Source organism: Notothenia coriiceps, unplaced genomic scaffold, assembly GCF_000735185.1.
Source record: "Notothenia coriiceps isolate Sejong01 unplaced genomic scaffold, NC01 NC01_scaffold00037244, whole genome shotgun sequence".
NCBI classification, from domain to species: domain Eukaryota; kingdom Metazoa; phylum Chordata; class Actinopteri; order Perciformes; family Nototheniidae; genus Notothenia; species Notothenia coriiceps.
The window spans coordinates 14399469-14414763 of NW_011369945.1; the positions used below are offsets into that span (position 1 = coordinate 14399469).

Genomic DNA, 15295 nt, shown 5'->3' on the forward strand with positions numbered 1-15295 from the left:
TAAACAAGGCTCTTAAGATGCAAATGATTGTCATACACCTGACCCGCAAAGCCCTCACAATCTCACACAGCCAAGATAAAGCACTTGGGCCAACTTCCCTCTGGAAGCAGGACGTCCCATGTCCTGTTAGAGCATACATTATTTCCCAACAGCCACACACATGCTTTGAATAAGTAAACTCCTCTTAATGTACAAGAAATCCATTCTGAGTGTGCTTGTCTATGTTTTAGGCCTTTTTGTATAAAAAAATGTTTTGTTATGTGTCCTTCTTGAGGACCAAAAAAGTAAATTTTATCTATGAATAAATGTCACACACTGCTTAAAAAGAGGTGCATGTTTTGGTCGATGCACCATTACCAGAAGATCAGCATCTCCTGAGCAAAAATCATTTGAAAGAGCCTCTTAACGAGAAGCACATTAACATTGAATTTCAACCTTTTTTGGAGCGGCACATCTCATTCTATCATTTGAAAAGCATGGATACAAGAGTGCAAATCCCTTTACAATCATTAACTGCTATCAGTGGCAAGATTTTCAAAGCAGCCCTACTAAGTAAAATGTGAAAGAAAAATGTAATAGCTAAACAAGGATTAGCTACCAACTAAAACAGGAACAAATCAAGCCTCACATTACTTGACAGATGTTAAATGGTGCCAATAGTTGTTCTTTAACATCAACAAGCCAGGGTTAAAGTTCCTTGACCAAGTTTCAAAAATGCCCTCTTTTCTCACATTTACCTCCATTTATTGGGATCATATAGGCTATCACTATTAGTCTCATGACAAACAGTTCATAGGTCCCACGGCATTATGGTACACAGACAGGAACGCCTTTACAATGTTGACCCTTGTTATATACCCTCTTTACGGCAGATAAGACAAAGGTTTGCCCTATGTCTTAATAACAAACATGTTAGCTATTATTGGCTAGAATATCATATACTCAACCAAACTCAACTTAAAGGTCCATAAATGGTATTCACCATTACTTTTAATGCAGGGAAACTGACTTGAAAAAAAAATCAAATCGCTATTGAATTTGGGTTGGTGCAAAAATAGGATATATGATAAAAACCAATATTATCTGTATGTTTAGATACTACTAGGGATATTTTTTGAACGTGTTTTATTCCGATAATAATAACCATTAGAGTTTAATTATTCTCCAATGATATTATATAAATTATATTTCCAGATAGAGCCTGTCGTTACAGAGCAATAGCCACAGGGGGGCAGCAGAGTGCCTATCATGTGTCTCTAAGCAAAGCCTATGAGAGAAACACATTAAACTGACTGACCGTGGATCAGTGCTATAAATGCCATTTAAAGCCTTTGGTCCGTTTTTGCAATTTATCTTTGTTGGTAAAGTTTAGTCTGTGTAATTCAAGCCTCTCCAATTTCACCCAATAAATTCAGCAGTTTATTTTTAAATATCCAGCAGACCGTAACACTATGATACGATTTTCTATAGAAAACCACTTTCTATAGCCAACTAAAACGAAAATGACTTTGCCACGACCATGAGAGACCAATAGCTGAGTCAAGGCTTTTTTTCCCTTTTCTTGTAAAGGTATCACATGTCACCATGGGGCTGTGCAGCTTACAGTAGGGAAGTAAAGGCACTTCCTCCTTCCTTCCTACCGCACTGGTTGCGGACAAACCAGTCAGCTTAAAAGGAAGCCGGAAAATCGTGGCAATGTGGATCTAGAAAGCTTTGAAGTGACTGTTTCAACTGACTTTTCGGCGTTTCTTTCTACGGCCAATGACACCGGGTTTAATCAGGAAAAGGCATCCAGCTGTGGTGCGTTAAAGTGATCCGAGCGCAGCCCTTTCTGCCACAATGGCTGCGACGTAGCGCAACTTTTGGATCAGCGCTAGATGATCGACAACAGTGACTTTTACATACGAGCAGGAGACACAGAGGAGGAGAAACATGAAGAAACAGTTTAATCGCATGAGGCAACTCGCCAACCAGACTGTGGGAAGGTGAGAGATTGTTTCAACAACAAGGGTTGTTTGCAACTTGATGTCATACATGTTTATTCTGGCAGGCAAACTCTGTTACTTCTTAAGGTTGTTCAACATTCAGTGTTGTTCTTCATACGTCTCCCTTGGTGTCGGAAGGGCTGGACTACGTTTTTGCGTAATAAATACCTGGGTAGGTTGTTGAGTTTTAGGAGAATACAGCATTCGTTTGCAGGTGAATAATGTCAAAAATAAACTAAACCTGCCCCCCCACAGATCACATGAACTTTGATTTATTTAACAATACCATGAACAATACAAGACTCTTCAAAATGTGGATTGTTATCCAGATTTTGTTCAATAAAGTATATATTAAAGGCTTTATATTCTCATTCTATCCATGTGGGGACTAGTGTGTCTAGTTAAAAAGTCAGTCACAATTTAACCCTAAAAAAGTAGAAGAAATGCCCATCATACATTCTTTAAGTCAAAGATGACCTCTTTAAATGCCTTGTTTTCTTTGACCAGAACATTAAAACACATAATCGTACATTTTAAAATAACATACTTTCATATTATGTGTTAATACTATAATAAAATACAGCTAAGAAAATAAAATGCTTTCAGTTAAGATGGTATATTAAAGGGTATTTTTGGCAATTGTGTGCTTGCTAGAATAATTAAAACCAATAATTGATTATCTAAACAGTTCCCTTTTCATTTTTCTTAAGTTGATCAATTGTTTGAGTCCTATTAAGATAGATTAATGACACTATTTAAAATGTATTCCTATCTATCCGTGTCATCTTTTGACTTCTGATGTCATATTACCATCTTCAGTTACTGTTATTTCTGTAGGCAAGGGTGTGCACACACACACATACTTCCTGAAGTGTGGTGACACTGGTTGTTAATTGACATCCACACCCACACACATACCATCTCCTCCTCTCCCCCTTCATCTTCGTCCCCACAGGGGTTTCCTGCCCTGTTCTCTATCAGCAGCCACCACTGATGCCATAGTCTCTTGTTATTACTGCATTAATGGTAACTACAGATGATGCCTTCAAAATGAGCTTCTAACCAATAGTCCTGTAGCCATTTGCCTAGGAGTCCTCACATGCATTCCTCCATATGTTGTGTAAGAGCCATAAACTCAAGTCAGCATAATAACAGACTGGTTACTTAGAGGCAGAAACACACACACACCCACTGAATGCCATTTGAAGCTCTGCGTGACTCAAGTAAGTTATAGTGTTATATGAATAAATGGTTGAGATTAGCAGTGTTGTTAAAGGCGGGTTGAGTCAAACTATGAGGTCAGTGATCAGTGCAATTAACTGCTAGGTCAAATCAGTGTGTCTAATGTCTAAACATGTGTTTTTCTTAGTTCAAATAGACGAAAAAATGCCAATCACAACTTACCAGATCCTAGAATTACATTTTCAAAAATCTTATTTTGTCTGACAAATTGTCCCAAACCCAAATATAATCAGTTCATTAGATTTAGGACTTTAGTTAAGACTTATGAGACACTTTTTATTTGTGATTAGGGCTCTGGGATAAAAGGGTTTACTTAAAGAACAATTGATTTATCCGTTATGAAAATGATTGCGATATGTTTTTCTGTTGATCGCCTACTCAATTAATAGACACGTTGTTGTTGCTGCTGTACATGACTAAAATAAAGAAAATTAGAAAGTCACATCATTATGAATGTTTCTAAATCCATCGGGCTTCAGTGGTGTCTATTCTCAACAACAACAACCCTTCCCTTGATACACCGTTTTCTATCTGTTAGGGCAAACAGATACAGAATACCATCCAACACATACAAGCAATAACAGACTTTTAGATTGATTGCCACAAAAGCACTAGGATTATTCCACTTTTAATTAAAAAAAACAGTGAATTTGTGGACCCCATGACAATATGTGATAACATGGTTGTGTGTTTTGCACAGGAAGGGCCTGGCACTGAGTGTTTTTGTGGAGTAAGCATTTCCACGCTTGTTGATGGGGACACAGCAGAGGGCTGGGGACGTCACACAGCCACAGAGGGGTGTTTTTATAAAAGAGGAAGCAGTTTGATTTACATGTAGTTGTTGCACTGTGGTTCAAGCTTGCAGGGTAGCAGGGTTTGTGAATTCCTGCATACCTCTGGAGACTTTGGCGAGATAAGCTCACACAGAACACTTTCAACAAAACTCATAATACTTGAACACAGACACGTTTTTACTATTTTCTATTCTTTCTGTTCGATTAGATTTCTCATCAGTAATTTAAAGTTAATGATCACACAGTTACCATTTCTACTCTTTATGCCTTTTTGTGTTTTTTGCTCCAAGTTTTCTTTTAAGGTCTGGGCTACAGCATTGTGGGAGTCTATTCTTAGAACAATAGCTGCCAGCTAGAGCTAAACTGCACTCCAGTCAAATCAATGCTGATTCAGTATTGATAGGAATCTAAAGATTGCTGTAGAAATCCAGTAAAGCATGTGTAATGTGATCGAGTGGATAAGTGTAGGTTCTCTGCTGCAGGTCCTATATCATTCAATCACATATAGCATGTAGTACACATGAACTGTTGACGTAACAATATGTGAATTTGTAACGTTTCTGATCAAATAAAACTGTATGGAGGATTAGGAATCTTACCAGGCATTTGATGCAAACACTACTATTTCCATTATCTATAAATCCATAGATGTTCTTTTTAATCATTTGATCCAGATTATGTCAGCAAAAGGAGAAAATACCCATCAAAATATCTTAGAACCAAATGTGACGTCTTTAAATGTCTTGCATTGTATAAACAACAGTCAAAAACCCAAATAATTTATATTTACTATCATAGAGGACCAAGGAAAACTGGCACTTTTACACTTTGTGCACCAAAAGTGTATCCTCAGTATGAATACAAGAACTTATACTGTGTGCCAAAAAAAGAAAATCAATGATCATACATAATGGAAAATATGTATAAGAGTCTGTGACCAGTCGAAAAGAAGATTTGTAGTTATGGTACAAGCTCCTTTCTGCAGACTGAAGCCAAAGGCATTTTCCAATTGTGTTTAAGTCATAGTGAGGTAAGCCTGAATACGTAGGGTGTCATTTATAGCAGTATTAGCTCCTGTCTGGGAGAGGGTTAATTGATCCCTGTGAGATTTAAATCTATACCGTGGGCCTGCTCTGGTAAAGGAAGGGGAGAAGTCTTCAGGGATGTCTGTGTGTGTAGAGGTTATACATCGGAGGTCAATGCATTTGTTGGATATCGACAGGATGAACGATTTGCTTGTTTGCTGGTCTCACTAGCTCAGCGAGAAAATGAAAAACGTAAAATATGTTTTAAAAGTTTGAAGTCACATAAAGAAGCACATTTTATTTCAGAGGTTATTTTTTAGCGTTTGATCAACGTTACAAAGTGATGTCACTATCCTGTTTTCTGCAGACTCTGCTACAATTTGCAGTGTGTTTCAAACCTCAACATGCCACTTGGCAACCCTTCTCCACACAACTACACACACCTTCTCCTGTTGCCATAATAAACAAGGTACCAATGACACAAGAGGAAGTGTGTGTTCGGACAGGGTAGAGGAATCCGTGAAAACATGTTGAGTATGTGTGCATAAATGGTACCCAGTATTTCACATAGGCAGGTCTACTGTGTGACAACATTATCTTGTTGATTTTATAATTTGCTGTAGGCACTAACTGCAGACAGGTTGGGCCATAAATAGTCTTCTGCTTTAGTTTGATGGTGTCTATGCCATCTGTTGATCTCTGAGTTTGAAGAGCAAGTAATGTCTTGCTAAATTAAAATACAGTTCTCGTGGTCTATTTAAAAGAAAGTGGGAAGTGTGTGAGTGAGACATTTTTAAATGAGTGAGCTGGGCTGAAGATCGGAAGGTTGTGAGTTCAAATCCCGCCAGGAACACCACCACTTGTGTGCCCTTGAGTAAGGCACTTAGTCCTTAGCTACTCCAGGGAGAATGTCCCTGTAATTGTAAGTGGCTTTGGATAAAAGCGTCAGCTAAATGAAATGAAATGTAATGTAATGTAAATACCGGTTTATATATTCTTTGAGCATTTAGTTCAAATTCATTACCACAGACAGATGTGTCTCTTCTGGGATTGCATTACATTGTTTGGGGGTTCATGGTTTTCTGTCTTATCTCTGTATGTCGAGGGTGTGTTTTTCAATGCCTGTGTTTTATTTCTTTTTATTTCTTGTTGTCAGTGTTTGATCTTTTCCTTGTTTGTGTTTCCCTCAACAGGGCTGAGAAAACTGAGGTGCTGAGTGATGACCTCCTACATGTAAATATGACATCTTTCTTCTCTTTAAAATCAACTCTCAGGGGGCTCTTTAGACACAAACTGTATCTCATGTTAAAGTGTTGACTGTATTCTAGGAACAAACAGTTGCCTCATATTGTAAAATACAACTGAAAAGCAACATTTACCATTCTAGTGTATCTCGTGTTTTTAGAATCAGTCAAATGCATGGGTAATTAAAGGACTCACTAGTTCTACTCACAGGCTCTGCTAAAGTCATCATTCCTGAGCATGTTAAGGCCAAGTTTCTCTGCAGTCTTGGAGTACAACTGCCGGCATAAAACCTTCAGGAATGCCTCGCCAGCTCAGGGGTTTGCCACTGAAGCAAAAGTGCCTCACGGTTTTCCACTCAAGGCGAACCCTGGCAATGTTCTGTTATCTTGAAATCATAGTGGATGTACGTTCTATGCGTGCGTGTGTGTTTGTGCGTGTGTGTTTGTGTATGTTGGGGGATGGGAGGATTCTTACTAGTGAAACTGTGGGATCACTGCTAGGAAAAGTGTGTGAAGAAAAACAGGAGAGACTGAAAAACAGAGGTTGTTGAATGTAGAAAGAAGCTTTTGTGAAAGGAAGAGTGAAGGTGAAGTCATGGAAGTTTTATGACGTGTAGAAGTGAACTATGAACCCTGTGTGGTTTACACACACAGCAACACTCAGCACAAACACTTGGTTGTGAGCAAACTCACTACTTTTTTTATTGAATAAGCTAAAGAAGCTCAATATTTTACTGTAATCACGACAGACAGCCTTAACAGCAGTATAGTTCAATTAAGTAATGTATGTTTACACGATTGTCCCAAAAGAGCACCGCACAGACCGACCCAGCCCTTTCAGAGAATGCGTTCTCTCGTCTTTGGTCCTCGTCATGAGCGACAGGAGCTTTGTGCTGCGTTAGACATTCCTTTAGCTGCAACTCTCGGTGAGGAATGTGACTGTCAAGCGGTCAGCATAGTGGAAGTGGCTTGGATGTCTTTTGGGCCTAACAGCTCAAGCTTCAAGTCAGAATCTGCAAACTGATTACAGACATGTTGTCAAAAAGTGTAGCTTACTGTTTCGTAGACTGACAAATCATTATTGACATTTAAAATCAATCCCACTAGCAGGGAAAGTTTTTAATCTCTCCAAACCTAAGCAGGGAAAATTATAGTTTTTCCTTTCCCTCTCCCCAACATGCTCCCACACCCCTTTCTCTGTACCGTCCAACTTGAAATTTGACACGGATTTCCATGGAGTGGTAGTAGTCTTTTTCCTGCTTTTTCCATAGTCTTCTGCATTGGCTAAGGCATTTGTCTTGCCTGGACATGTCTTGCCTCGGTGGGAGCTAAGGAGATTCTCATACAGTTGAGGCTGGAAATGGTCCCATTGATCAGTATTAAATTACTTAAAACTTAGGAAACACAATGTTCTGTTGTGCTTACTGGAACATTTTCATATCTGATACTGTATGTAAAGCAGTTTACCGACAAGTGAGCTTAGCCTACAAATACACAGTTCATTTTTGTTATCTTTAAGAACACTGGGTCGATCTGTCGATGGAAGAATTAGTCATTTTGGGAAATATGCTTAGTCTTACGTCAAGTACGATGAACAAATCAATACCACTCATGTCTTTATGCTAAATATGTTACAGGAGCCAGGAATTGGTTAGCTTAGGTTAGCACAAAGACAGGGGGAAACTGCTAGCTAATGATTATGTTATATCTGTTTTGTTTAATCAGCACAAACAACAAGATGTAGAATTGTAACGTTGTGGTTTTAAAGAGGGTGATGTGCTGGACTATGAGAAAAGAAAAAGATGCTAAGGCGCTAGAGGCCCTGAGATGCAGATTTGTTCACCTTCAAACAGGGCTAGGCTTGCTGTTTCCAAGCTAAGCTAACCTGCTGTTGGCTTTAGCTTCATATTTACTGCCATGAGAGGGATACAAATGTTTTCATCCAACTCTAGACGAATGAGAAAGTAAGTGTATTTCCCAAAATGTCAAACTATTCTCTTTTGTTCGAATATCCTGTTTCTGCTCTACAATCATCTAGCCATACAGTTAGCCATCCTGCCAACAAGGTCAGCCAGCTAGATCCTCAGTCAACGAGCTAACCACTCTGCCAAAGTAGCTCCAAGCAAGAAAACTAAATGTTATCCGACCTCCCAGTTCCTCATGACTCACTAAACGTTCCACTTTTTCTTTTGCTGTGGCAGGTCAGAGGTCTTTAGCTCGCTTTGTTCACATTTTTCATTGCTGTCTGGAAAAAGAAAAGATGGCAGTTACTGTCCTGTTAACCTTTGGACAGCTCCATAACTTAAGAAGCAGGCGAAAGGATCATGTGTGCTCATCTGTGCCTATGATCAGGGAGATTTCCTGCTTTCTTTTCCTGTCCACGACTCTGACTTTAGTTTTTTAGAGTGTTTCTGTGTGTTTATTTCCATAGTTCAGTTTCTCCCTGAGGCCTAATAAAGCTCGCCGCTTGAGATGTGAGGATGTTTAAATGGTAATGAGTCATAACGTTTTTTTCATTAGCGTATCATTACTTAATGGGTTCAAAAAAGCAACATGGAGAAAGATGGTTCAACTTTGAGACATTTCAAATGAAAGCGGTCCTTGTTTTTCTAAGGTCTTTTGTAGTATACTCATGGAAAACTCAGCAGAGACTATGCAATAACCCATTGTATCCAGTCTGTGCCTGCACTGAAGTCCATCGGGCCTTTTCCTTTCCTTCTTGGCACAAGAGTTTTCGAGGACTGGATAAAATATAGCCGTTGCCAGAAAGAGCTAGACTTCCATACATTAATCAGAGCTCGGGATCAACTGAATTGTGAGCGAGTCAATTGGATCCAGGCAAAGAAGCCAAATCCAGCTGTGGTCTGGCATTGAGCAACAGCTGCAGGAAAGAGGGTGGAGAGAGAAAAGGGAGGAGAGGGGGGAAAGTGTGAGTGAGAGAGAGAGAGAGCCTGGCATGCTGTGAAGTGAACAGAGAATTAGAGAGGATAAAAGTAAAGGAAGACGACTGAGACCAAGATGAGGATTAGACAGTAGAGGAGGGGCTTTTAGATGTGAGAGGGTTGGATGTTTATACTGAAACAGGAAGAGGAAGTGATAACATTTGTAACATGCAATGCTTACAGAGTTAATTGGCTTTAAAGATCATACTGGTATATTGTGTGCTTTAGCAGGTTTTATAAAGTAGTTGTATACTTAACATTACTAATGACCATTTTCCAAAGGAACCCATAGTTATTTTATAATTTTCACAATGAACTCGCTGGCTTCAGTTCATTTCAGTAATGTATGAAAACATAAAACAGCAGAGACTGTAACCTTGATTGAGACTTCCGAGTCATTGTCACATGGTCATAAAACTAAGCGCTCTCGCATGTGGTGGATTCAAGGACGCTCTGATATCATTTTGATGCCAAAACGAAGCCTTCTTTGTGCTACAAAAATTCAAAACAATGTCAAGGTTTTTGATGTTATGGGATTGATTTGTAACCTAAATATTTTTAGATTTTAGGACACTTTGATAGAGTGCTCTACAGCAGTAACATATTTTAGTTTTTGGCCATTGTGGGCAATGTTGCTAATCAATTAACAGGGCAATATTAGATCCTCATATCTTTTACAATAGTATAAATTCACTTAAATAGACGTTTTTTTACATTGCTGGATTGGCCAAAACAGACCCATACATAATACATGGTTTTTTTAAGTATTTAAGAGGACGGATAAGTGAAATAAACTGCTGGCTGCCTGTAAGGTAGACAATCAATCTCAAAATCTAAATCACATTCCAGAAAAAGGGCTGTGGTCAGGTAAAGCATAAATGATTTGTAGATAAGTGGCTTTAACATGCGTAACCACCCTATGGTACTTTACGGATCATAAAGTACAACAACCAGTAGATCAGGTCCCCTCCGGCCTGCCGACAGAATGATTAATCTGTTAACCCCGATAATATCTTCACATGGAGTCCTCATATGTCAAGAAGACAAAGAAAACTTTCCCTGTTCGCAGTTAAGAACACAGTCCGTCAGTCTGTTACTTATCTGCCATGATTCCTTCCATCTGGCTGTCAGTGTGGCCTGTTGTAACAGCACGCTGCAGAACAGAGCTGTACAAACAGCACCGACATCCTCCATCATTTTTCAACAACAAGAGCGGGATGGAAAGTTTGGTCATGGATGTGCGCTGGTACAACTGATAATGTTTTGATTTGTAGCTTTCTCACGGGCTGCTTTGGGAAAGTCACAAAGTAGGATTGTCTTTTTTTCCCCTGTTTTCTTAACAGTTTTGTGTACTAACAGATCGAAAGGCGGTTGGAGCTGGTGCGCTTGGTGTCGCACAACACACACAAGAGGCTGGTGTCATGTTTGCAGGGTCAGCCGGGCACGGACACAGAGAAGAGACATGTAAGTTTCTCTAAACTGCAGCTTTACTTTGAGGACAAAAACTCACAACTTTGAAATTGAATAAAGGTGAATCACTGTGACTCCATTATTAAGTATTAGCAAAGACTGGCTATCATGTGTTATGAACACATACCATCTCCTCTTATGCAACACATTGATATGAGAGGCACTCAGGAGACAAATATTCAGCGCTGGCCTCCTGCCCGCTTCACTATCACTGAACAGCAGACTTACATCAACCACCCATATACTAGAAAACACAACCTAACAAATCAGTGTTGTATTGTAACTTTATCTTAGATTTTCTGAACACTTTGAATATTTGATCACCTCACTTACTCACCACTTTTTGAAGTAAATTAACTTTGTTTGCTGGTCTGTCTGCAGAAAAAGTTGCCCCTGACAACACTGTCCCAGGCCATGCAGGAGGGAGGCAGTCAGCTTGGAGACGACGGTCTGATTGGGTGAGATGCTTGTCTATCCCAAAAATAAACTCCATTGATTAAATGACCAAAAATCAACATTAAAAGTGATCTTTAAGTAAAAGGAATGTAAAGTATGAGTATGTGAATTGTTTTACTGGGTAGTATTGATAACAGCAATATTTGTACACATTCCTGTGTGTGAGCAGCAGGATGATGGATGTGTGTGGAGAGGCTGAGAGCAGATTAGCGACTGAGCTGATGCAGCATGAAGTTCAGATCGAGAAAGACATCCTGGATCCTCTCAACCAGCTGGCTGAGGTAAAAATACTGAACCTCTCTGCATACTATAGTGATCCATTTATTAATGCATCATTTTCCACTGTCAATTTCACTAAACTATATTTTTTATCAAACTTCAGTAGTGATAATCCCTTCCAAATATTCAATAATTTCCATAATTTTAGCCTTTTAAAATGCCAGTTTGTTGACAAAATGCCGCTGTTTTAATATTTTGAAAAAGAGCTTGCATTTTTATGATGTAATGGCTGTGGGATCAAACACTGTGGTTTTATTGGGTTGTTTATGGGGCCATTTGTATTCTAAGGTGTCAGAGTGCCTGTACTTTATGTAGTTTATTAAATAATTATTCTAAATAACAACCATTTCATTTGTATTTGTCCCGCTCATGGTACGCATAACCAAATGTACAGTAATTGCCAACAAAACATGTCTCTACAACCACCATTGAGCGAAAAGGAGCAGGGAGAAGAATACAATCTTATATGACCTGCCCCTTTCTAAAAAAAACAAAATAAATACAAATAGATGGTCTGCCCTTCATAATAAAAAAAAAAAATGTTCACAGCCAAACATAACAGTACACCCTCATCTGAGTCCTACTGGAGAAGAAGGTGGAAAGCGGCGCATAATAACAATAATAACAACAACAATAACAATGGGACCTGCAAATAAAGAACAGACATCACATCAAAGACATCAAAAATATTTAGCAATGCAGGACCAGAGTACATAGACTTATTCACATTCTGCTTCATATAGTCCCATCTTTCTTAATTTATACAATTTCTTTAACTGAAAAATACATTGGGGGACAATGACTCATACCCTTGACAAAATGTATGCCGAATGCATAACCCAGTCATAACAATTTACAAATAAAAGCCTAAAAAGGCCCTAGTGAGGCACAAGGGGTTAGCATTTGGTTAGCATATAAGCCAACTTACTATTGATGGAAACACTCCGTACACAGTGCGTGTGTCTCATGAATGTGCCAAATTCAACATGGCCTTTGGCATCTTTTTGTGTTATATCGCCGTTCTCAGTGATTCATATTGACAAAATGTTCTCACAGGAAAGGTGTTATCCTCAATTTGGACTCAAGTGCATGTGTGGTCATGCTGTTCTCATAATCCCCTCTGCTTTTCCCACAGGTCGAGATTCCAAATATACTAAAACAGAGGAAACAACTTGCCAAGCTGGTTCTGGATTATGACTCTGGCAAGACGAGGTACACTGGCCTGTAGTCTTAAAATAGAGGTTGAAAAAATAACTAATTTAGCAACATCACTTTAACATGTTTTCTTGAATTGCACACTTTTGCATATTTAGGATAACAAACATTTTAAGTGACTGCTGTATAATATATTTGTTTTGTCATTATCTGATGCACTTCAATGCCTAAATAATTACTATTGCTCCAGGTGGTACCAGGCAACAAAGTCTAACAACCAGGCAATGGCAGCTAAAGCCGATTCTCTCAAAGACGAGATGGACGAGGCTCTCAACAAAGTAGAAATATGCAAGGTAACTTTTCTCTTTTCATAATGCACCATGTTTTATGTATGACTCAAAATAGGATTTGTGCTGTTGTTTCATAACCTGCTTTGCCAAAGACTGAGGTTTCATTATGCATCATGTAAAGTATTTAATAGAGGCACATTTAATCTAGTAGCTTTACTTTCCAGTCAGGGCCTCTTCATCAGGTTTGGATCATATCTTATGAACTGGCAAACAAAGGCAGCCTTGTAATAGGAACAAACACACTATGCTCAATATTAAGACCGTGTAATTAAAGGTCATTGCTTTGTCATCTGGAGTTGATCTGTGTCTTAATGAAAAGTTACTGTCCAAAGTAAAGCAGAAGGTTTTAGGTTGCCATGAAGTTTGCCATGTATGGAAATACATCTATCTTTCTCATCCTACAGGACCAGCTCTCTGCAGACTTGTACAACTTCGCCTCCAAAGAGGGAGATTACGCACGCTATTATGTCATGGTGGGTGTGCCTCAGTTTAGTTTAAATGACCTAGAACGGAAATGGAAATATGATGCAAATATGGTCCATTCCACTATAACTGTATGCTTTGTTGAATGACTGCTTCACTATATTATGCCAATGGTTTGTTTATTTGACCTGTGATTGTGTTTTTGTATACATAACAGTTATTAGAGGCCCAGGCAGATTACCACAGGAGGTCTCTGGCAGCTCTGGAGGCAGCGATACCGACTATCCAAATACAGCAAGGTGAACAGAAAAACAGACATTTACTACATTTGCAAACAATAGAAAAACACATAAGCTTTGCATGCATTATTCATTAAACCCTCATATGGTTTTAGAGCTGGCAGCTGAAGTCCTTAATTTTGAACAATAAACAAGTTGCTCTGTGCTGTTGAGAAATGTAGACTGGCTTGTCATGGCTTGTTGCAACTGTCTTGGTTGACATTGCAAATAGAATTATTCAAAACACAGCCAGCTAAAGAGGAGGAAAATGTGTGTAAATGTCTATACATTCTGTAAATGTCTATAGAAGAAACTTCATTTCCCAGGCTCGTTTTCTCTTAAAGAAAGAACATTGTTGACCTTGAACATACGGTATATGCATGATAAAGACTTCAGACAGGGGAAGTATGTATGAGACAGCAACGCTGAGAGATTAAAGGAGAGATCATTAAGAAAAAGTAAAACTGTTGACAGACACAGAACAGAAATGCTGTCCAACACTCAGATAAGTTAAAAGGCACTGACCTCTTGCTTAGATTCCTGGATGGAAAAGCCGGCGTTCGGCACGCTGCTGGAGGAGCACCTGAAGAGGAGCAGCCGTGAGATCGCTCTGCCCCTCGAGGCCTGCGTCATGATGCTTCTGGAGACAGGCATGAAGGAGGAGGTATGAGTGATGGCGAAAGCTTAGGAGAAAAATAGGGCAAAGATTAAGGTACATTTAAAAATAATTGGAACATAAATATCTCCACATAGACCTTAATCTCTCCACTCAGTTGGAGCTGGAAGGAGATGCTCTTCAGAAGTGATGGCACATACTGTCTGGAAATATATGTGGCCAACTTGTGGTCAGTTAAGTTAGCCTTGAGGCTGTGGGAATACGCACTGCCTATTTGTGTGTGCAGGCATATGTTGTGCATTAGAATGTTCACTCATCAAATGTAACCATAAACTAGACTCCCTAAGGAGCACGTTGCTATTAACAGAAACAAAACTCTTGCTATATTTCTAACTAGTCATCCCGAAAGAGCCGCATCTCTATTGATACCCTAAACAATTCAACTAGACTCTCAGTCATGTAGTGGAATGACACGTGGTTTGCCTTACTTCTCCTTTCCTGAACCAACCTAGACTCACTTCTTACATTTTAGGATTGTAAACAGTCGGTGGTGGCGAAGTCCATAGGGACTTGGCTTGGCAACTGGAAGGTCACCAGTTCAAGTCCCGGAAAGACCAAAGCCTCATCCCAATACCCCTCCTCGACTCCTCCTTTCCCTCACTCGCTTCCCTTCCTTGCGTCTTAGCTCCGCCTCTGTAAGATGCGAGCGAGAGACACGAAGAGGTGACGCAAGGACAGAGGAGTCCTCAGGTATTAATTGGGATGTCCTCGTTCACTCAAACGTCACTTTTAAACGACGTCTGTTAATGATGACATGTGCACAGCTGTATCCCCTCTCATCGGGCTTAACTGAATAACCCCTTAGAACCGGACCATTTCTGGTTAAATATTTATTTAAATGAATGAATCTTTCTCTTGTTAGTCAAGGAATTCAATGTATGATGGCTGGTCCTGCTTTTATGTTCCGTTTTGGGGTGAAATGTAGCCTACATTCAAATTAACCATAATTATAGTAATATACTATGTATCCTCCCTT

General features: G+C 39.3%; 1 protein-coding gene across 1 annotated transcript; it reads left to right on the top strand.

Moving 5' to 3' along the window:
- Nucleotides 1-1599: 1599 nt before the first annotated feature.
- Nucleotides 1600-14342, top strand: LOC104964790 (rho GTPase-activating protein 17-like). Its single transcript, XM_010793660.1, has 10 exons — nt 1600-1985; nt 6240-6279; nt 10592-10696; nt 11084-11160; nt 11328-11439; nt 12573-12649; nt 12843-12945; nt 13347-13415; nt 13583-13664; nt 14180-14342. The coding sequence occupies exons 1-10, from the start codon at nt 1933-1935 to the stop codon at nt 14311-14313; spliced, it is 852 nt and encodes a 283-aa protein (XP_010791962.1). The 5' UTR covers nt 1600-1932; the 3' UTR covers nt 14314-14342.
- Nucleotides 14343-15295: the final 953 nt, after the last annotated feature.

What these genes read in the sequence shown, in the direction of transcription:
- LOC104964790 (XM_010793660.1), top strand. Translation starts at nt 1,933, where the DNA reads ATGAAGAAACAGTTTAATCGCATGAGGCAACTCGCCAACCAGACTGTG. An exon ending in GGAGACGACGGTCTGATTGG is followed by an intron (nt 11,161 to 11,327) that starts GTGAGATGCTTG and finishes GTGTGTGAGCAG; the next exon opens with CAGGATGATGGATGTGTGTG. An exon ending in ACGCACGCTATTATGTCATG is followed by an intron (nt 13,416 to 13,582) that starts GTGGGTGTGCCT and finishes TATACATAACAG; the next exon opens with TTATTAGAGGCCCAGGCAGA.